Here is a 22,199-nt window from a genome sequence, read left to right as displayed (position 1 = left end):
GCTATTAATGGCCAGGATTATTTGGTTATCCTAAAAATAATCTGTACAGGATAGTAGGATAAACTTTTAATTCTTCTCTTTAATTACCAGTAATTAAATTAATTTACTTTTGAGTAAGGCAGTGATTCTCACACTGCACTGTGTGATCATCAGGGCATATTCAAAAAGTTGATGCCTGCTTCGGGCCCCAGACTTCAACAGCTCCGCAGGCAATTTTAATGTACAACAAAGTTGGGAACCTCTGGAGGTGTTAGTACCCGAATTACCTCCAATGGTGATAAGCAAAAGTTTGTTGTTTGCTTGTTCTAGTAGTGGTTGTTGCATTTCTGTTGACAGAAAAATGTATGTGATCGTTTTGAGCCAGATATGAAAAGAAAAGAAAGAAGAGCTGACAGGAAACATGACAATTTTATTAAATTCCAAAATCAGGTTGATCTCCAACTTCCATAAGAACTAATCAAATGATAGAAAGGTCAGTGGTTTGCTGGTCTCCGCACAATGTTCTGATTTAATGAATATTTAAGAATTATTTAAGTGATTTTACTGTTAAATCTGTCTATAAAGCTTATGATATAGGGCATTTGGAAACAAATGGCTTTTTAAAGCCTAATAACTCACTAAAATTTTATATATTCATGAAAATTTACGCTCCTAGACTCTGGCAACATAGCAAGCATGGATAGGCATAGCAGTTGGTATAGGTAGGAATATTTGTAGGGACCCCCTCAGACTCTGACAGCACGAAGGTTGTTTGGAAGTAAAGACATTTGAAATTCAACAAATGTAGAAACAAGCCTTCTTGGAGCATCCCTTATTTCACTAAAAGCAGAAACTTCTGGGAATGAGGCTGCCATGGGTCCCTTCTGGGGGAGATTCATGGCATGAAAAAAAAGTGGGAGGACCACTTGTACCCGCATAAACAAACATTATTGCAAAATTTCTTAGATCCCCATTGTTCCCCTAGGAACCTATTTGTTTTTCCCCCAGAAGCCTCTTCTGCCCACTTCCTCTCCCCCATCAAGCTAGGTAGATAACCCCTAGTGTAGCCATTTAGGTAAACTACTTTTGTGAGCTCCTATGTGTATCTGAATACTTTGGGATTATTTTTCTATTAATTTAACTATTGTCAGTTAAATTCACTGGCTCTCTCAGTCACTTAACCTAAGAAGGCAGAGGAAAAGCCTCACTCTTCCCACATATTGTTAAGCATTTTTGGTGGGCAGTTTGACAATATGTGCCCCCAAAGCCCCCGTATACACACTTGCCCAGGCAGTCACACTTAAAAAAATGTAAGTGACAAAGATACTCAGATGTGCAGAGAAACCTTTTACCATTGTTCGTCAAAGTGAAAAACTCGAAAAAAAAATTTACTAATAAGGGATTGCTTACATAAATTTTCTAAACCATGGGTATTTAACCATTAAAAAAGAGGTGGGTCTTTATATACTGATAACAGAAACACATGCTTGGTTTTCACTATGCCGTTAAGGAAAAAACCTACATTATAGAACACTGTATAATATATCCTCACTGAATTAAAAACAAAACAAAGCCAAAGGTGTGTGTGTGTGTGTGTGTGTGTGTGCGCGTGCGCGCGCGCGCGCGTGTGGGCAGGTATCTACAGAGGTGTGTGGGGCAATGGCCATTGTATAGAAAGATGTGGGAATGAAGGAAATTTTACCTTTACTCCAAGTTCTTCAAGACTTACTTTTTGTAAAATATAGAAGGCCTTTTGTAATAAAACATTAACAAGTTAAGAGAACCTTTTTGTGGTGATCAGGAAGCTATAGTGTTGTAGCTGTGGTAAGAAGAATATCATGACTATGTAGCTAAAAAGGCCTGAAAAAATAAGGGAGGAAAAACTTGGCTGGTTTTAACAGAAAGTCGTATTCCTCCTGTTATTTAGAAGAGAAACAGGAAGGAATGAATATATGATGAAATTTTGTCATTTGTACAATTTATAGCCATAATAAATCATAACATCCAAAATCCTCAATAATAGTCCTTTATACATGATTGCTAATCTAATATTCTATTTATGAACATGTATAGTATAACTTCCTATTCTATCTCCTTTATAAATCCGGCACATTTCTACTGAGGCATAAAGTGTTCCCATTTAAGTTTGTGTCCTATCTCATGATGTGCTGATGCTTTTTTGTATTGTAAATTACTTGCTCCAGATGGAGGAAAAAAAGAAATAAATTGACTTAGGGCTAGTCTCACATTTATCTCTTATCTTCAGTATTTATGTTTTTTTTTTTTTTTAACCCACCGCAGTGGGAAGAAAGTCGTATCTATACATTTTAGGAACAAAATTTAAATATGTAAACAAAATACAAAACCCAACCCCTATAAAGTCTTAAAATTAGTAGTATACATTAACTATTAATGTCAGTATGTACCACACAATAATGATTTAATGGACAGTATGTTAAAATTATGGCACTTAAATACATACTCCACAATAAATGGATGTGGCACTGTGAAGTTAAATTACCCTATCAGTTTAAAATTTCTGTTTTACCACCATCTTTTTCATTCCCTTTCACATTTTATTGTCAAATATCCACTATTTCAACTGAATGAAATCATTAATATTTTCTCTCTTACTCATTACTTATTACAATAGGCCCACCCAAGTCTCTCTACCCCTTAATGCCTTCTGGGTCAACCAGAAATTTCCCTTACTTTTATTCTCCTGTGTCCTTTGCTAACTCGTTGCTTTAGGAAAAACTCTAATCTTGTGGCTTCTTTATTTTCTTAGAAGTAGTAATTCCCAATCAGTTATTTAACATTCATTAATATCTGCTCTTGAGACTATTTCTTGAGCACTTTCTTCTAGTGAAAGGGAGCCAGATTCCTTGGCCTGTGGGCACAGACAGGTGCACTGCAGGGAAGGGGAGGGTGGGGGGCTGCCGGAAGAAGGCTAGGATTCTCAGGCTGATGCCATGCTGCTCCCTTCCCCTCATTTTACACATAAGTACTAAAACTGGAAACTGCCTAGACTCTAGTATTTTTTTCCTGGAACAGAAAAACTGTGAAATTGTGACTTGTGGCACAATTCACTTTACAGGATGTGGCTGGAGGATTTAAGTAACAGCCAATGAACACTTTGACAAAAGGACTCAATTTATGGCTTCAACAGCTTCTTTCTGGTGGGCAACACAAACTATGTATCTTTTGTGTGTGTGTGTGTGTGTGTGTGTGAGAGAGAGAGAGAGAGAGAGAGAGAAAGAGAGAGAGAATTGGTGTGCTTTTTCTTAAAAGAGAAGCCCAAGGTTCCACCTCCTTTCTTTTCTTTAAAGGCTATTTTGCATAATATTTTCCATCAAGAAGAATTATAATCACATGTGCATATATTTGTATTCTCACTTTCCTCCGGCTTTTACCTATTATTCTATCATATATGTTTATGATTATGGTGTTTATTTTCTATCTTATTGTATGTGTTCTTAAAACCTACCTCAAATTTTGGCAGAACATAAGAGATTGTACAAATGCATCAAACTTTAAGAGAGGTGAAGATGTGAACAATGGAAAAATGGAACGCTAATAAAAGAGAAAACAGAAAGGAACATTAAGACAACATTCCCTCCTCACTGCTCTTTAGTGGAACGTACATAAAAAAACAAAAAACACAAGGTTATAAGAAATGCAAGGCTATAAGGAAAAGACAGAGCCAAAACAAAATGATAGACTCTCTTCATAAAAGACAAAAGGATGCGCATTTTATGTTTATAGAGAGTAGATATGTAACACTGGTAAGCTAGAAAATATGGGATAATGAAGAGAGGGGAACAGAAAAGCAAGATAACAATAAAGCATAAATACTTCAAAACAACTTTATTACTTCTGGGGAAGCTTCTCTTTAAGACTCCTTCCCAACCAGCCTGAGAAAATTGTAGAGGGGATGGTTCTTCCTTGTGTTTTGGGAAGTAATCTCTTTGAGCCCCAAACTTAAAAAGCTTTGGCTTTTTACTTTCATACAGCCTACTATCCCTCATACAAAAATCAACCAAACAACTGTCAGACCAAAGGACCAACCAACCCGAGCAAACAAACAGGGATTCTGCTGAACTGAATCATAAAGAAATGGAAATCTTTTCAGCCTAGGGCATCCTGAGCTCTTCCTTAGAAAATGACTCTGCAGTAAGTCAGCTATTTAAAAACAAAATTCAGCAGCTGGTCTCGGGTTCTGGCATTTCAACAGAATGTGTAACATCCTGAAAACACCAGAGTAGGCAGGGATCTCTCCCAGGTAGTGATCAAACCATTGCCCTGTTAACAATTCACCTCACTGCTAAAAGGCAAATTTTTAAGTTCCAAGCTTTTCAACTCAAGTTTGTAATATGTATATAAAGGTAGAGCAATTGTCTGCAACAAAATGTTCAAAATATTGAAGAAAAATGAGGAACAATAAGAGACTTTTAATCCTAAATCTTTTCATGTAATCCTTTCTTATTTAGGAAACCAAGAAAATTGAACAAAGATGTTACTTTTGTCAAGATCTAGTCAAAGACAAAGACTACCCCTATCTATCTATCTATCTATCTATCTATCTATCTATCTATCTATCTATCTATCTATCAAATTTTAAGCCACCCCTGCCCTTATTCTGGTCAGGACTACCAAATTCTAAAAATGAGAGGATTTTTATACTACATTTAGTATTTCTGCATGCAATGTGGTAAAGAGAAGATAAGAGTTAAACTTAACAGAAAAAGCAGCAAAACTGACATTTTATGCCATTATTTACTTGCAATCAAACTTCTAAAGATATCTATCACTACTTAGAAAAAGAAACATGAAACAAATCAGATTTTACTCCTTTATGCATACAATCAAATTTCAGTTTTCTACCCTTATTTTTGTAGCTTATTGCCATGGTTACAACTTAAATGTCATAACTGTGGCTGAAACGTAGGCAAATTTAAGAAAGCACACAAGTAACGTTATTATAGTTAAAATAATAGAAAGTGGAGTAAATAGCAGTTGTGATTGTAGTGTGTGAAGATTAATACACTCCTTCTCCCCCCAAAAGAAAAAAAACAAGGTCAGTAAATGTAACTAACACCTGCCAGATCTGAATAGGAGTTTGGTATGAGTATACTCTGACAAAAGTAAGGGATGAAGCATAGTTACTAGGTGTGAATTACAAATGTAGCTGTGGTGAAGACAGATGAATTATTGGAGTTGTTATTTCCCTAACGTTAAAGTATTTGGGGAGGAACTCAGACAATACACACACACACACACACACACACACACACACACACACTTATCTATATTTAACTCATTAGAAATCGTGAAGATGGTGGTCGAACGACACTGAGTAAATGTACTAGAGGGGAGGGAGGTAGAAAGGACAGCAAGGCCCCAAATATTTCATTCTGTTATGTGTCTTCCTAATCAAAGCTCATTCTCTCTATATGTAAATCAACACAGTTGTACACTGCCTGGCTGGCTTTTGGTAGTTAGAAACCACCGAACTGCCTTTTCCGGCTCGGCTCAGCTCAGCCGGGGCAGAATGGTGTGTGTCAGGAGCGGAACTGTACTAAGAAGATCCAGGATGTTCTCCGGCTCTGCTCTAGGCAGCATTTCTGGCTTGGCTTTATCTCCTTCCTGGTTCCAGCTAATGCTGGAAATCTCCCCCTGCCCTACTTCTCACCACTGCTCCAGTTTGGAAACAAAACCACCTAATCCATTGCCCCCTCAGTCCTAGAAACAGTGGCAGCTTTGGTTATGATCAGTCTCATGGGCGTTTGAGTATGCTGTTTAAGTTTCCCAAACCTTCCAATGCGCCCTTGAACTATAAACCTCCCTGAATCAAATCCCTCATATGCAACTAGCTGCCATGGGCTCGGTTTTCCTGACTTGACTCTGACTAATATAGTTATCATCCTTGGTCTACAAAAAGCTCGTGCCTGTCAAACACTCGCACTGCAACAAAAAAGGGCAATATATAAGAGATTTTAATAAAACGATGATGCCAATGAGGAAGTATAAGAGGTTCAACCTCACATTCCTAAAGGGAGGGAAAAATAATATAATCTTTTCAGGCAAACAACTTGGTTACACATATCAAGAGGCTTAAAAATGTTCATATACTCTAAATAATATTTTTTCTTTAAAAGTCTAGCCTACGATAAATCAAAAGTACGGATATAATTTTATGTACAGGGATGTTTCCCACAATGTTATATATAATTGTAAAAAAATTAGAAACAACCTTAATGTCCAGAAATAGAGATATCAGTAAATATGGCATATATCTGTCGTTCCCCTTTATAGCCCCCCTCCTCCAATTTCAAGTGGATAGCATTACATACCTCCACTAGACCTGAAGCACTTAAGAGGACAAGGATATTTGTTTTAAAGATTGACAGCTATGTGCTAGACAACTGTTTTAAGGCTCTCAAGAAATATTTCTGGAATAAATTAATGATGTACTGTTAAAGATAAACTTACAGAAGAATTTTATATGAAATGGCAAATTTTTGCCACAAACAAGTACGAAACACACTACTGTGTGCTTAGTATTTTTCTTTACATTTTTCAAATCACTTTTTAATAGTTTATAGAGCTGCTATTTCTCCTGAAGAATATTTAAATCAGGCAACTTTTTTGCTCAAAGCATTTTCAGTGACTCTCCATGACCTGTGGGAGAGTTAAAAGTCACCAGTATTTACAAATCTCTATATTTTGACCCAATGTGGCTATCTAGACTTTGCACACTTTACCATCTCTCAAACCAGTTTTAAATGTTCACATGCGACATTTCTGTTCTCTTTTGCTGCCTAGTGACAAAGCGCTCTCTGCAGTAGGCTGTCCATTTACAACAATGTCTCCCACACAATATACATTTGGCATCTAACCACATACTATTTCATGGTATGATTTTCCTTATATTAAGCTACTGTTTGTGAGTCTTATTGTTAAGCAGCTTTTCATATGTCTTTGCCTAATCTATGACTTGAGTAAACAATTCATGGGAATTGGGAATAGCTTCCTTATAAAACAGTGGAGTGCCTTGTATGCACTATAAATAACCCTGGAATCCTAATACCAGGTTTTGGTAAACTCAGATATCAGACATTTAGTGATCTGAGTTTTATTCAAGATCAAAATCTGTCTAAAAATTGTCAAAGTATTTAGATAACAAGGCCTATTCTTTTATTTATATATTGATAACATGGTCCTTTATGTTATAAGTTCCAAGGAAGATGCAGAAACATGTACGTGTTGCACCAATCACTGTATGACCAGCAATATGTATAGGACTGGGTCCGTGATGTAGGTGCTCAACATTTAATGAATGAACACTGAATATGAAGTCATCAAATATTTATGAAGATGGCAGATACTCTCCTTAATGTAATTCATCCTTTCTACGAAGTGAATTTGGAGTGAAAAGAAAAATAAGGAAATTATATTAGAAGCTTCTGGATTCTATTAGAAGCTACCATATAGTCTGCATCTAGATACATAAAGGATATGAATGTTTCAGGCAACTCTTGAGTGCGGGAAACACTACGAAAGGAAAAATCTTGATTTATATAAATGATTTACAGATCAACTTTCCCAGATTATGCAGGAACTTTTGTGAGGGCATCCCTGTACTTTCTTATGATAGAAAAGAAAATATTCAGATGATATGTGCCGATATTAAAAATGTCCAGTGGTGATAACATTGATATGCTGATGTCCAGTGCTTTAACTTTCTTTATAGCTGATATCTTTAAGTCTACTCAACAATGTTCAAACGAATCAAGCAAAGTAAGAACTATTTGAAAGTGAAGGAGCTCAGGAGTGTCACTACAAGAGGCAGTAAACTGAGAAAGCAAGCTATATGAATGCTCTTTTTGTGTGTGCAAAACATAAGAAATATTTTTTGTATGATAAAAACTCATACCTGTTGATCTCCAAGGAAATGACTTCTCAGTTGAGCTAGAGAAAAAAGGGAAAAAATGAAATATTTAGACATATTTAAGCTTCCATATCAATTTGGGATGAAACTAGTTCTACTTGGAGATTAAGGCAAATTATAAAGTGATATAAGATTCTTCTTGGGTAAGACAAATAAAATAGCACAACTATGCATGATATTCATGGTACTTATGTATTATGTTGCTTTTTGTGATATGAAAACTACATATACGTTAAAAAGAACATATACGTTATATACAAAGAACTTATTATACATGTATACATTGACTACAACACATTAAAAAGGACCCAAAAGGCTGTTAAAAACTTCATTCTAATTCCTGTTAAAAGCCCCAGAAACTAAAAATAAATACATACACACATACAAACATAAATGTCTAGAAACTATAATCGACACAAAATTTATTGGTTAGTTTGAGCTGGATGTTAACCTTATATAAGGTTTTAGGGGCACCTGAGTGGCTCAGTGAGTTACGCCTCTGACTTCGGTTCAGGTCATGATTTCATGGTTCCTGGGTTTGAGCCCCATGTTGGGCTCTGTGCTGACAGCTCGGAACCTAGAGCCTGTTTTGGATGCTTGTCTCTCTGCCCCTGCCCCTCCCCTGCTTGTGCCTCTGTCTCTCTCTCTCTCAAAACTAATTGCCAAATACAGCGAAGCATGGTGCTAAGGGGACAGTGAAGTAGAACACAGGAACAAGAGGCTGGATTATGAAGCATTTATTAAACTCGTGATGAAGCACTTTACATATATTATCTCCTTTTTATTGTCCACAACAACCTTCTGAAAAGATACATCATCATCCTTATTTTACAGGTAAAGAAACTGGTCAAAATCTTATGCTAGTAACCAGAATTGGCTGGGATTCAAACCCAGGATGGTCTGATTCCAAAGTCAGGGCCTTTCACTAGTGTATACGGCAGAACGGCTTGCGATCTCATTTTTCCATTAAACATGTAAACACACACACACACACACACACACACACACACACACACACACAATATGCCTAGAAGGAAAGAAGTCTGGAAAAATAAAAACCCAAGTGTTAGCAGTTACTTCTGTGGGGTACAATTAAAATGTCTTTTTTTTTTTCCTTCTTAAACATTTGTGCTTTTTTGAAATCAGGAAAAATGCACATATTGATTTATTTTTAGGGTGTTTATTAAATTTAAGGAAAAGGTGTGTGACTTTGGACTTAAGGAAACACTATAAAATACAGGACATGGAACAGAAGAAGGGAGCAGTGTTTTTAGTGCTATAGTTCTCAGATTTAAAGTTCTTGTTAACCCCCTGTTATTTCCCCAATTCATAAAGTGGTTAATGAAACTCTAGATTTAATAAGAACTCCCTGAACTTCAACTTTGTGTGTGATTTGCCTTTACTTTGGTCAGAGCCCTAGCAGTTTACATTCTGGGACCTTGAACTAGCAGCAAGCAGGGGAGGGGCATGCCCCCAGTGAACGCATATCTCTATTACTCTGTTGATGTTCCTTTATCTGCTGCACTCCTACCTGATTTCAGAAGGGACTGATGGGACAGGAAAAGATGAACATTTGGTCAGATACGAGTTAGGGCACATTTGTCTTCTTGCTCCTAAGGGAAGGTTATTACATTCTGTGACTCCAAAAGTGGTTCCCTACACTGAATTTCAACTTCTCTTAAATCTGTTTTTATTTCACTCTATCATCTAAATTAGTTTTCTAAATACTGAGGTTGATATTACCCAACTGTGTTCCTTTCAAAATGTTCATACTTTTGCCAATATTAAAATATGTGATAAATTAAAAACTGCCATCTAGAATTGTTTAACGTACCTCAAGTTTCTTGGGAATAATATCATGAAAATTATTATCTTCTGAGTATGAAACTTACATAAACTTTAATGAAATACTTTCACAAGATTTTTTATTCTTATAATTATAGATAACAGAATATAATTCAGGTTGATTTCTCAAATTGGGCAAGGGTTGTGGCTATTTTGCTCATCTTTTTAATGTCAAGTGCCTGTCATACTATCTCACACATAGCAGATGCTTAATATATGTTGTTGTTACAACAGATTGGGTAGAATATCAAGTTCTTAACTGTCCTGACTGATCAGGTATATATAAGTGATCAAGCAGGCAACTTATTCTCGTCCATTCTAGGTAGAAAATTGCAGTAGCCTCGGTTAGGCAAACAGCTTTTTTACTGCTGAAAAGGCCTTTGATCATCAAAATACAATAAGCCATTCCTAGGTGAAGTGAAGGCAACAGGAAGTCTCAGTTAATATTTTTCTCTTTTTTAGGTAAAAGATAAAAATCATTAGGAAAATAAGCTAATATTAGGATCAAAAACAAGCGAAAATTTCCATGGTATTTTTTTTGAAGACCTGTGTGTTCAGCCAAATTACTTCACACTAATCTTACAATTCTGTTATAACTGGTCACAGCATGTTATTCAGAATGGTGAATTTTCTCTTGAATCATTCACTTTAAATGATTCTCAAATCGTTCTGGGATTCGGGGATCAGACAATAAATATGTGCAATTCTGAAATGCTATTTTAAGTCACTGAACATAACCTGCTTTTCTCAGAACAATTAGAGGTGGCCCCCATGTTAGACATGTAGGCTTCTTCTCTCTTCTTCCCTTCCTCTCTCCAACCATCTAATCCTAGAAACACTTGCCCACTTGCACTGTCTACAACGTGTCCATAGGCACTGTGTCCACAAATGATTCCATCCTATTCCCTTTCTTATCCTAAGATTCCAAGTGACTCGTGTCCTAGGAGCTTCCCCTGGAATGTAAAACACATTTTAAAATACAAGAACTGAATCATCCAGGCCAGGTTAACTTTGTTTCAGTGGAAAGATGCATTCACAATTTCTAATAGCTTAATTATCAACAACCTTCTAGAATGAAATTCTTAAGTCTGAGACTGTGGAGTCACACAGTGAACAATTAGAAGTTCATTAGCAAATGAGTAAATCAAGGCTGTTCGTTTTAATGTGGACAATATTAGTTTTGTTTTAAAGCAGACACCATGCCTTCCTCGTAATGTTATAAAAATATATGTAGTAAATCATTGTAAAATTAAATGTTTTATTTTTCATTTCGCAGACATAAATGGATGCAAAAATATCTTTGCTAGATGTGTATGGTTGCACAATGTCTTCAAAACCCCTAATCATTACCACCTAGTCACTCAAAGTGAAGAGCACGGAATCATTTTATTGTTTTCCACCCACTAGTGTGCAACCTCCATGAGGGCAGGAAAGTCTGCCTTATTCACAGATGTACTTCCAGAAACTAAGATAGTCCCAGGCACACAGCAGCCACTTAAAACATACACCTTTTGAATTCATCCCTGCTACCACAGACACAGTTCGGGCCTTCATCCTCTCAGTGTGTTGTGGCTGGATCATCCTTCCAGGCTCTCTTCCACACTGCCACTGCAGTGATTTTTCAAACCCTCGGATATCTGACATCACTCTCGTGATGCTAATGCATAACAGACCCACAGAGGAAACAGCTCAAACATCTCGGTATGCCCCTGACGGCCCTCCACCACCCTGGTTCTTCTAGTCTGCCCTTTTCCACACAAACCTACATTCCAGGCACTTCTAATTACTTGCAGTTCCCCCACATACCGTGCTGCTTCATGCTTCCAGTGCAATTTTGGGGATAGAATGTGCGGAAACACAGTCTGGAAGCTCTTTCAGAATTACACAAATTCTAGAGTGGCCAATGCAGGTAACCTGTTACAACATATATGTTATACACCCATGAAATTGAATACGCTAATAAACTTTACTCCATATCACTTAATAACAGAAATTTTTTTGAAAAATAGTATACTTAAGTCTGCACCCAATTTCCTTCCAATTCTCCTATTTCTGATGTGGGCTAGCCTGTGTTAATGGACACTAGTAGATAAACAGTAGTGGAGGGGACAGTAGAGAATTTGATGGAGCCACATAGAGTAATGTTAGCATGTCATTTCTCTCTCTCTCTCCTAGGCCTAGATGGGGTTCTTTCCATTAGTAGTAGTGCAGGCTACTATCATTACTCACTGAATTGAATAGAACCCCAGAGTCATTTTTCTGTTGAAAAGAAAGTCAGGCCTCAGCCTGAGACTAGAACGTGGTCAAACTGCAAAACTTACTGCTTTGTTTTATGGAAAACAAATTCTCTGTATTAACAGTGAAGGCAACCAACAATAAGACAAAAAGGTAACTTCCTGAATGGAAGGAGAGGTCTGCAAATGATGTATCTGATAAGGGATTAACATGCAAAATAAAGAGAAAACTTACACAACTCAACACCAAAAAAAAAAAAAAAACAAAAAAACAACAAAAAAAACCAAACCCATATAAGCTGATTAAAATGGGCACAGAACTCAAATAGACATTTTTCCAAAGAAGACATCCAGATGGCCAACAGATATGTGAAAAGATGTTCAACATCACCATCAAAATAAAACCTTATATCTGCCAGAATGGCTAGAATGAAAAGAAAAAAAAAAGACAAATAACAAGTGTTAGGGAAGATGTGGAGAAGAAGTAACCCTCATGCACTACTGGTAGGAATGTAAATTGGTACAGCCATTATGAAAAACAGGATGGAGGTTCCTCAAAAAATTAACAGAACCACTATATGACTCGGTAATTCCTCTCCTGGGTACTTAACCCAAAGAAAATAAAAACACTAATTTGAAAACATATATATTCCCCTATGTTTATTGCAGCATTATTTACAGTAGTTAGTTATGGAAGCAGCCCAAATGACCATCGAGAGATAAAGAAAATATGGAGTATAAATACACAAAGGAATATTATTCAGCTATAAAAAAAAAAAAGAGAGCTTGCCATGTGTGACAACATGGATGAACCTAGAAGTATTATGCTAAGTGAAGAGAGTCTGAGAAAGACAAATACCATATGATTTCACTTATATATGGAATCTAAAAAAACAAAACAAAGAAACAAAAAGCAGAAACAGACTATAAATATGGAAAACAAACTGATGGTCGCCAGAGGGGAGGAGGGTGGAGGATGGGCAAAGTGGGAGAAGGGGAATAGAAAAAAAATCACCTTAAGAAATTTTACACACACACACGTACATATGTGTATATATAGAACCCTCATTAATAGTTTAAAATTTGAGTATAGTCAATACGAAGGTAAACTTCACTTGTATTAATGGAGAGGAATCACTGTAATGAATTATTTGAGACTTTTGCTTATAAGAGTATGGGTGTGTGCCACTGTCTAGACTATGTACTCTTTACAGCATTCTCCCTGATGATCACCAATTATCCTTCAAGAATTAATAATAACAAAAAGAATTCAATGAAATTTGATCACATCCTCCTTTAAGTGAACAATGTGCCCAGTAACCTATCTCAATTTTAGGTCTTTTTGTATGATTTTAATTGTAGTAGTTGTTTACCTGCTTCAACTACCAAACTATGACCATCTTCTTGAGGGTAAAGTTTGTGTTTTAATTCTGTCTGTATCAACTAGCTAGCATTGAGTAGATAGCTGATCTTAATCTTAGCTCTTTGGATTCTTCTTTTCAAGGCTAAGTCTATGTGATTTTAGAAATTCTTTTACTAATTTTTTAAATGTTTATTTTTGAGAGAGAGAGAGAGACAGAGACAGAGAGAGAGAAGCACAGAATCCGAAGCAGGCTCCAGGCTCTGAGCTGTCAGCCTGATGTGGGGTTTGAACTCATAAACCATGAGATCATGACCTGAGCCAGAGTCGGATCCTTAATCGACTGAGTCACCCAGGTGCCCCAGAAATTATTTCAATTATTCTATGAAGGGATCAGAATTCCCCCACCTTGATTTGGCTCTATTATAGTAAAGATGTTTATTGTATACATAACATGAATCCAATTAATAAATATCTGATTATCTACTTGAGTGCCAGACATCATTAGAAACTTCATTTGCAAAGTCCTTGTCTTCCAATGCTGGACTGTCTTATAATTACTCATTACGGTACTTTTGTGACACCTCCAGTGGATCACATGCCCAAAGGCAAGAAGGTGTCAAGAGACTTTGGAAAGGCTGTTCTTAAAGACAGAAACCTTTAAGAGAGGACTCTGATGGGCCCAGTAGTGTTTGAAGGAAGAAGCATTCACCTATCTATAACAACCCAAAGTGTGAAACATTTGTCTTTTACAACAAAAAACAACAAGATCTAGCTCTCCTTCTACTCACCTAGCAAGAGAAGGTAAATTAGTATTGGGACCACTCAGGTGGAAACCGGAACATGAAGGCTCCAGTGGGAGAGAGATATAGCAATATGAAATGTATTGCCAAATTCTAGAGTTCACTTCAATTCCCATGGATCAAAAATTGTAAAGGGCTAATAATCAGCCAGTTTGGGAGACCACCAACATAATATTCTACATGTCCAAATAAAACATTTCTCCCTTTTGTATTATGACACTGTCTTCAAATGGTTATTTAAATCATCCCAATTTGGTAGCATTATATCATCTATTTATTTCACTATTACAACATATTCTTCCACAATGTTTTAAAAATGATTCTTAGGTGACCTTCCTTTACTGAACAGAGGTAATTAACAGACGAACACACATTAATCATATGTTCATTGACTATTTTTACTATTAGTTTTACTACTTTGAGTTCTGAGTATAAGTTCTGAGTCTCATAGAAAAGTTCTGTATTTCTTCTGTACATGTAAACTCCTGAATTCAAAAATTATCACGTTTACAGATGACATCTCAGTTGCTTAAATAAATTCCAAACTGAGTATCTTTCTCTAACAATTCATTATTGTCTTATTTCAATTAATGATGCGCTTATTTTAAAAATCAACTTTCAACTTTTCACTTGTTATTGGTGAATATCCCAATATTATATTCGGTTATATATCCCAAACTGGCTTTATTATTCTACTAATTGGTGTTATTCTATTAGCAAGTATGTAGGTCTCCTGGATTCTAAATCCATTGTGAAAACTTCTGGTGACTCTCTATTAGTTTGTTATAATTTCCTTTATAATCTGTTGCTCTAATATTTATGTCTAATGTTAATTGATTCCGAGGTCCATTTCTGGATTAAAAAGAAAACAGCGGAGGGGTGGAGGGCACCTAGGTGGCCCAACCGGTTGGGTGACCAACTCTTGATTTTGGCTCAGGTCATGATCTCAGGGCTTGTGAATTCAAGCCCTGCATTAAGCTTGCTGCTGTTAGCATAGAACCCACTCAGATCTTCTGTCCCCTCCTCTGTGTCCCTTAATGCTTGTGCTCGCTTTCAAAAATAAGTAAATCTCTAAAAAAAAAAAAAAAAGAAAAGAAAAGAAAAAAGAGGGGTGCCTGCATGGCTCAGTTGATTGAGTGTCCGACTCTTGTTTCAGCTCAGATCACAATCCCAGGGTCGTGGGATCAGGCCCCATGTCAGGCCTGTGGAGCCTGCTTAAGATTCTCTTTCTCCCTCTCTCCCTTGGCCCCTGTCCTCCACTTGCTCTCCTCTAAAAATAAAAATAAGATAAAATAAAATAAAGTAAAATAAAATAAAATAAAATAAAATAAAATAAAATAAAATAAAAAGGAAAGTGGTTTATTTGGGTTTTTATTTTCTGGCAATGAATTCATATTGCAATTACTTAGCACCTTGTTATCCTTTAGGCATTACAAATTGCTTTTTAATGAAATGCATCATAATCTTCTTAGATATGGACTCTGGGCTCCACAGTTCCCAGGTCACTTCGTATTTCCTAATATGTACCTAGGATTTTCTACCCCAGAAATCTGGCAAAATAACTACTAATGATTCTTAAGTTTTAGTCTCTACTTGGGAGTATTACAAGATAAATTTAAAACAAACTTCCTTAACTGAGTAACTGTTCTGGTAAACGTAACTTTCTGTATCTTCATTAATTATAATAGTCAATTATGATATGGAGATAATACCATAACATACTTTAAGGTTTTTTTTTTTAATTTCTATTTAGTATTGCTTTGACTTCCCTTTTAATTTAGTACATTTAAAATTTAGCCGTGTTTCTCTTAACACATTTATAAAGTCTACTCGTTCCTTGTGAGTTCTTAGCTAGGTAGATAGCTTATTCTGTCCTTTAGCTTAATCTTGAGTGCTCTTGAATGCTTGAGAATGCTACTTCTTAAATATAATGTCTGTGGAAGTCCCAAGTCTTAAAAACATTTACCATGTAAGCAGGTCAAATTTCTCCTCACCCTCAGCAAGAATACCCTTGAGCTTATTTTATGCTCATAATTAGCAGGGGGGGGGGGAGGTGGGGTCTAGAAAACTGAGATGGAATCAAGACCTCTCTAATGCTATAAGCCAGCTTCTGGTGTTCCAAGAACTCATACCACCTACCAACAGGGAACTGTTAGGCTGGAACTAGTTTCATTTTTCCTATGTTTGGGAAACAAGGACATCACTTGTCACTTTTAGATAGATAATAATTAACTAGGAAATAGATCCTTTACGTTAAAAAAAGACTTAATCTCTGCCCTGCCGCCAGAACAACTAGAGCAGTTAGACAAAATGAAACAATATATTATGATTATTCTGCCTAAGATAGGTGTGGATAGCTCTTCCTTCTTCCACCAGGCTATATCAAGAAGTCAAAGATAGGAAGGCCAATATGTAGAACAGACAATGAAGGTGAATGCTTTACCTGGCTGAAGCAGAGGTGGGGAGCTGGAAGGCAAACAGCTAGCCCTACAACGACACTGTTTTTAAGGGGCTCTGAGGACCCTAGTTTGAAAAGTCACTAGCCCATACACAATAAGGTTATCTTAGCAATAACACCCAGAAAGCAATCCTTCTTAGCATCTAACTACATTTTTAAGAGCCTCGTCCAATTTTTTTGTCTATTCATAATCAATCTCAACAAAAACAAAAACTCTTCCTCTAAATTTATGATTTTTCCAGGACTCAGGTTCCTTTCTGTGTTTTTATCATGGTATCAGACCCTGCACAATTCTCTATTGGATGGAGACCGATTTCCTTCTTTCTAAGAAAGGACCACATGATCAGCAGCCAGGAAAAAGGAAACCATGATAACATGCTCATTATGGTAGTTTATTAATGTTTTTGTGTCTTATGGCTCTGAGTTGACCCTGAAATGGTATATGCTTATAATCTGGGCTAAGCAAGGCATAACATATGAGAAAGAGCAAAGGATCTGTTTTCATAATTGTTTATATGATCTGAGGCTGATATTGAGGTTAGAGAAAGGAGAGAGCACTTGCATGAAAAATGATGTCCTTTTCGTAGGATGCAGTTGTTCCTGACCCATCAGTACCAGGACACAAGCCCTGAGTCACCTTTCACTAGTGTGGATGGATTTGGGCTGATCCATCTGCAATCTACACCAAGTCACCTGGAGAGCCAACAGAAGGTGCAAACAGGAAGGCTGTAGAAGAGAAGGACTGATACTTCAAGGAATCTGGGAAAGATCTTACAGTCTGAGCCATATATTTCCTCTCAGTGACACTTTACCTGAAAAAACTGGTCATGCTCTCAAAATGTGCTTTACAATTTTAGTCTTTAAAAAATCATGAGTAATAGGGACAACAAAGTCTTGGTTTTCATTGGCTGTTAGCAAGTTTAAAGTACAATGTATAACCAGCCACTGTGGTGAACATTTGTGGTCTCATTACTGGCTCTATTAGTGTTCACCCTTGTTTTAATTCTTCATTCCACTTCTCCCCATGCTACTCTACAATAGCAATAGTTTTAGACTCCCATAACGGCTATATAAAATGAATTCTAGGAAGATGTAAGATATAAATAAGTAACACTCTGACCAGTCTCCTAAGGAGAAAATTGTGTATTTAATGCAGAGCAAAAACAGTAAAGGAACAGATAATACTAGCCCTTTTAACAATTCAAGTAACTTTCATAGGGACTGGAGGTAAACACATTTTAGAAGATGTTAAATATTCTTTGACAAAAGCATTTTGTGTTAGTGCTTTGAATCTATGAATAAAAAATCCAAAAGACCATATGGGAAGGGGAAGATCAAAAAGGATGTAGTACTAGACAAAAATGAGACAAACAGTTCCCTTTGGTATCCCCATAAATTATATAGGAAACATGATTTCTGGTTAAGTCCATCCCACAACAGGTGTTCCAACCAGTAAAAGTAGAAATCAGAATAGAAGGGTTTTCTAACATTTCAGTTGACCTTTGAAAGAATGAAAGCAACTGAAAATAGTAAAATGGCTAAACACAATACCAGACTCTCTTTCCTAAGTATTGTGCCATGACTTAGGGTGCTATTTAGGCAAAGGTTTAGCCTTGGAATAGATGGGCTACTGCAAATTTGTGTCCAAGGTCTAAAAACTGCTATTGTCTCTCTCACTTCTGTTCTTTCCGAAATCTTCCAAAGGTGAAAAAAACAGAAATGAGAAACAGTTTTAAAGATGGAAAATAAAATAAAGAGAAACAACACACAAAAACACACTCTTTTTAGAAATGTATAAAACAATTTAAATCTTATATTTGAAAAAAAAAAGCTACACTGGTAGGGAGCAGGAGAAGGGTCCTGTTTTTCTACTTGCTCTGCATGAGATTGAGCAGCGTTAACACAGAAAGAACTAAGCTGTGGAGATGTGTAGTAAGATATACTGGCTGGCATCCAAATTCCGTAAAACTCATCATTATAAATAGCTTTGTTTATGATGCATACAATTTCATTTTTTACTTTAGGCTTTAAAATGTTTTGAAAAGCCAATATAAAAGTTTACTTAAAAGGAATTTTAAATTATAAAAACCTAAATTTTTTATTAAGCATGTACTCCCCTGATTGTTTATCCCATTTAGATATTCAAAAGCAAATGATTTATTCACATACAATTCTTTATACTCATATAAAGACACTATCAAATTTGGCATATGTCTAAAGAACGATATTCACTTTCTTTCCATTGATCAGCCAAAGGATTGATTTTTTTAATTTTTATAAACAGTAAAGTTTAACTTCTGAAAAAAACTTTTATTTTCACTATAAGTGTTAAAAGAAAGAACATGATATATTAAATTTCTCCTTTGCTTTTTGAAAAAAATTATGTTTCTCACTGTAACAGCATTTTCAGTTCTTAATTCATGGACAAGCACCATAAATAGCTGTTTTAGTGCTGAAGGAGGAATGAATTCACACGTGGGATAGACCCAGGATCATCAATAACTGTTCTGAAAAAAGAATGGACAGAAGGATACAGTCAACATTTGGCATAGTATATGCTATGTTTCTATGTAGTAAGACCTATGGAACTTAGGAAACTGGTTCCAGAATGCTTAAAAGTCTTCTGAAAGCCCTCATAGATCCCTAATTTGTCACACATCCCCTCTGTTTATCTCTTCTCTGTTTATCCCCCACATATAAGTGTTTCCAAACTACCAAACAGGAATGAAAAAGAAAAAAGCCTATTAGAACAAATGAGAAAGAGGGGTGCCTGGGTGGCTTAGTCAGTTGAGTATCCAGACTTTGGTGGCTCAGGTCATGATCTCACAGTTCGTGGGTTCAAGCCCTGCATTGGGCTCTGTGTGGACATGTCAGAGCCTGGAGCCTCCTTCAGATTCTGTGTCTTCCTCTCTCTCTGCTCTTCCCCCACTTGCACTCTGTCTCTCAAAAAATAAACTTAAAAAAAAAAAAAGAACAAATAAGAAGGAATGACAACAATGATAATGGAGGGTCAGGATAAAGTCTCTTAAAACAGCATTTTGGATACAGAAAGGGTGATCCATAAACACTGTTCAGTGGTTGAACAGGCAATCTATGGCAAATAGACAAGGCAAGTATTTGGGCAAGACTGTGTTAAATTCCTAGCTTTCATGTCCAGCATTATTCTTTTGAGAGATATGAATGAAAAGGACGACAATGGTTTGCAATATGACAGAAGAAGTGATTGATCAGCTTTATCTTTCCTTCTCCCTTTCAGTGCCCTCCCATTCATTGCCATAATAAGCCAACATTATTGATGGAAAAGGCAGCAAGAAATGTGTGGTGCACTCTGTGAAGATTCATAATCTATTCAATTTAAATAGTCTTTATTTGAAATATTAAAGAGAACATCCACCACTCAAATGTTAAGAAATAGAACCATCTCAATTTTGTAAAAATGAAACAGATAAATTTTAACCATAATTTCAGTCAGAAAATAAAGAGCTCAATCACTTAACATTAGAAAACTTTTGTTATGCAATATTTACAACACACACACGTGTGTATAAAGAAGAAAACAGATTATAATAAATCCCTTATATATTCATTACCCAGCTTCACCTACTATTTTCTTTACATTACTAGATTATTCTGAAGTGAAGTCTCTCAGACATCTTATCACTTCTGTAATAAATACTTTAGATGTACCTCTAGATACTTTAAAGAGATCATAACCACAATAACATTATCACACCTAAAATATTAATAGTAAAATTCTTAGTATCAACAAATATCTAGTCATATTCAAATTCTGTGTTTCAATTTTTTTTTTTTTAATTTTTATTTTAGAGACAGAGCAGGCAAGCAGGGAAGAGGAGCAGGGGGTGGGAAGGGAGAGAGAGAGGGAGAATCTTAAACAGGCTCCATGCTGAGTATGGACGTGGGGCTCGATCACACGACCCTGGAATTATGACCTGAGCCGAAATCAGGAGTCAGATGCTTAACTGACTGAGCCACCCAGGAGTCCCTCAATTTTTTAACACAGTTGGTTTGTTTGAATCTAATCAAAACAAGGTCAACACATTATGTTTGGATGCTGGTCTCTAAAATACATCTCTCTTAAGGTCTGGTTTCATCTTCCCTCTCTCTTAATTCTTTCTTTCCTGTTTGAAATTAATTTCATTTGTCCAACAGAAAGATCTGGCTGATGCATCAGCACATTGTCATTTAACATGTTCCCTCAGCTCCATATTTTCTATGACTTGGTATTTATATTTAGATGACTGAGAAATTCTTGGGCAAGAATATATCACAAGTGACGTTATGTTCTTCCAATTGCATCAGGAGGTCATAATTTCTGACTATCTCCTGTTTTGCAATATTAACATAAGAATAGATTGATGGGTTCAGATGCTGTCAGCCTGATCCATTCAGTGTAAAGTTTCCCATCATCTTTTTAGCTAATGATTTTAACTGCTGTTCATGATCACTGATCTAGATATATTATTTTGTCAGTGGTTGCGAAGTTCACCCAAGTTTTTAACTTCTGGACATATTCTTAATGTACTACTTCTCTCAATAATTACTTTCTACCTTTATATTTACATTCATAGAGATACAATACTGTTTCACTATTTACCAGTAAGTCTTACTAAAAAGTATTTTGCTAATACCACTGAGAAAGCAGATATAGATCACGTGTTGTCCTTCCTAAGCAACTAAATTCTTGAATCAAGGTTGATCATTTTACTTGAATTTTCTCTGTGCCTCAAGTATCCCTGTATAGATAATGTAACTGAAGGTGGGGTTAGATCAACCTTTAATTGACATGTTCTGAAGCAGAGATGACACATCGTAGGATCCTCGAGTAACTGGCTATTATTTGTTCTTTTTCAATAAAAACAAAGCTAAAAGAAATAAGCACACACATATACCCTAAAGTCATTCCTCCTTGGATTATGGGAGTCTATTAATGCAAACCAAATGTTGTATCTAAACTATGTGACAATTACACATTAAATAATGTGTAATTATTTAATATAATTTTTTTGGCTGTGAAAATCTGTAGCGTACAGGCTTTTATTCCTCTTCAGTTTCAAAAGTATTTTCCCCCCTATTCAATAGTAGAGTAACACAACTGGAGAATAGAAAAACCCATGCAACAAGCGGATTAGACTGATTTGTTATTAAATAGACTGTGAAGCCTCAGGGAGGATAGCCATAATGACAATTCAGTCACTACAAAGTCTGGCAAACTTGTAGGTTGTCTCCCTCCTTCCCCTGGGGGGCAGACAAGCCATATCCATTTTTAGGGCAAGCTGATCAACTGCTGAAAATGCACTAATGGATGGCACTCACTTTTAGGTAGATAATCACATTCTCTATTTCCTTTTCCATACATCATTGGCTTAGAGCTGTATATAGTAGTAATTCTCTGAAGGGTTAAAGGAACATCTCATTACTTATATCAGTCTTTCCGCTCCATGTCCTTAACCTGCCAAATGGTAATGAGAATGTGAACTTAACACTAAACTTCCTTTATTTCATCACAGAGATTAAAATGATTAGATGAAGAAATGGCAAACTTTTC

At 36.1% G+C, this 22,199-nt stretch overlaps 1 protein-coding gene across 10 annotated transcripts in view; it reads right to left on the bottom strand.

Moving 5' to 3' along the window:
• The window catches only part of PKP4 (plakophilin 4), a 236,744-nt gene that overhangs the window by 68,055 nt on the left and 146,490 nt on the right, over nt 1–22,199 (bottom strand). For all 10 annotated transcript variants that reach the window (XM_053215098.1, XM_053215104.1, XM_053215101.1 and 7 more), the window contains one exon: nt 7,916–7,950. In XM_053215098.1, the coding sequence (XP_053071073.1) occupies nt 7,916–7,950 (35 nt within the window). The remainder of the gene's footprint in view (nt 1–7,915; nt 7,951–22,199) is intronic.

The sequence above is a fragment of the Acinonyx jubatus genome, chromosome C1, assembly GCF_027475565.1.
Source record: "Acinonyx jubatus isolate Ajub_Pintada_27869175 chromosome C1, VMU_Ajub_asm_v1.0, whole genome shotgun sequence".
Classification (NCBI taxonomy): domain Eukaryota; kingdom Metazoa; phylum Chordata; class Mammalia; order Carnivora; family Felidae; genus Acinonyx; species Acinonyx jubatus.
This window is presented reverse-complemented; position numbering and strand designations above follow the sequence as displayed.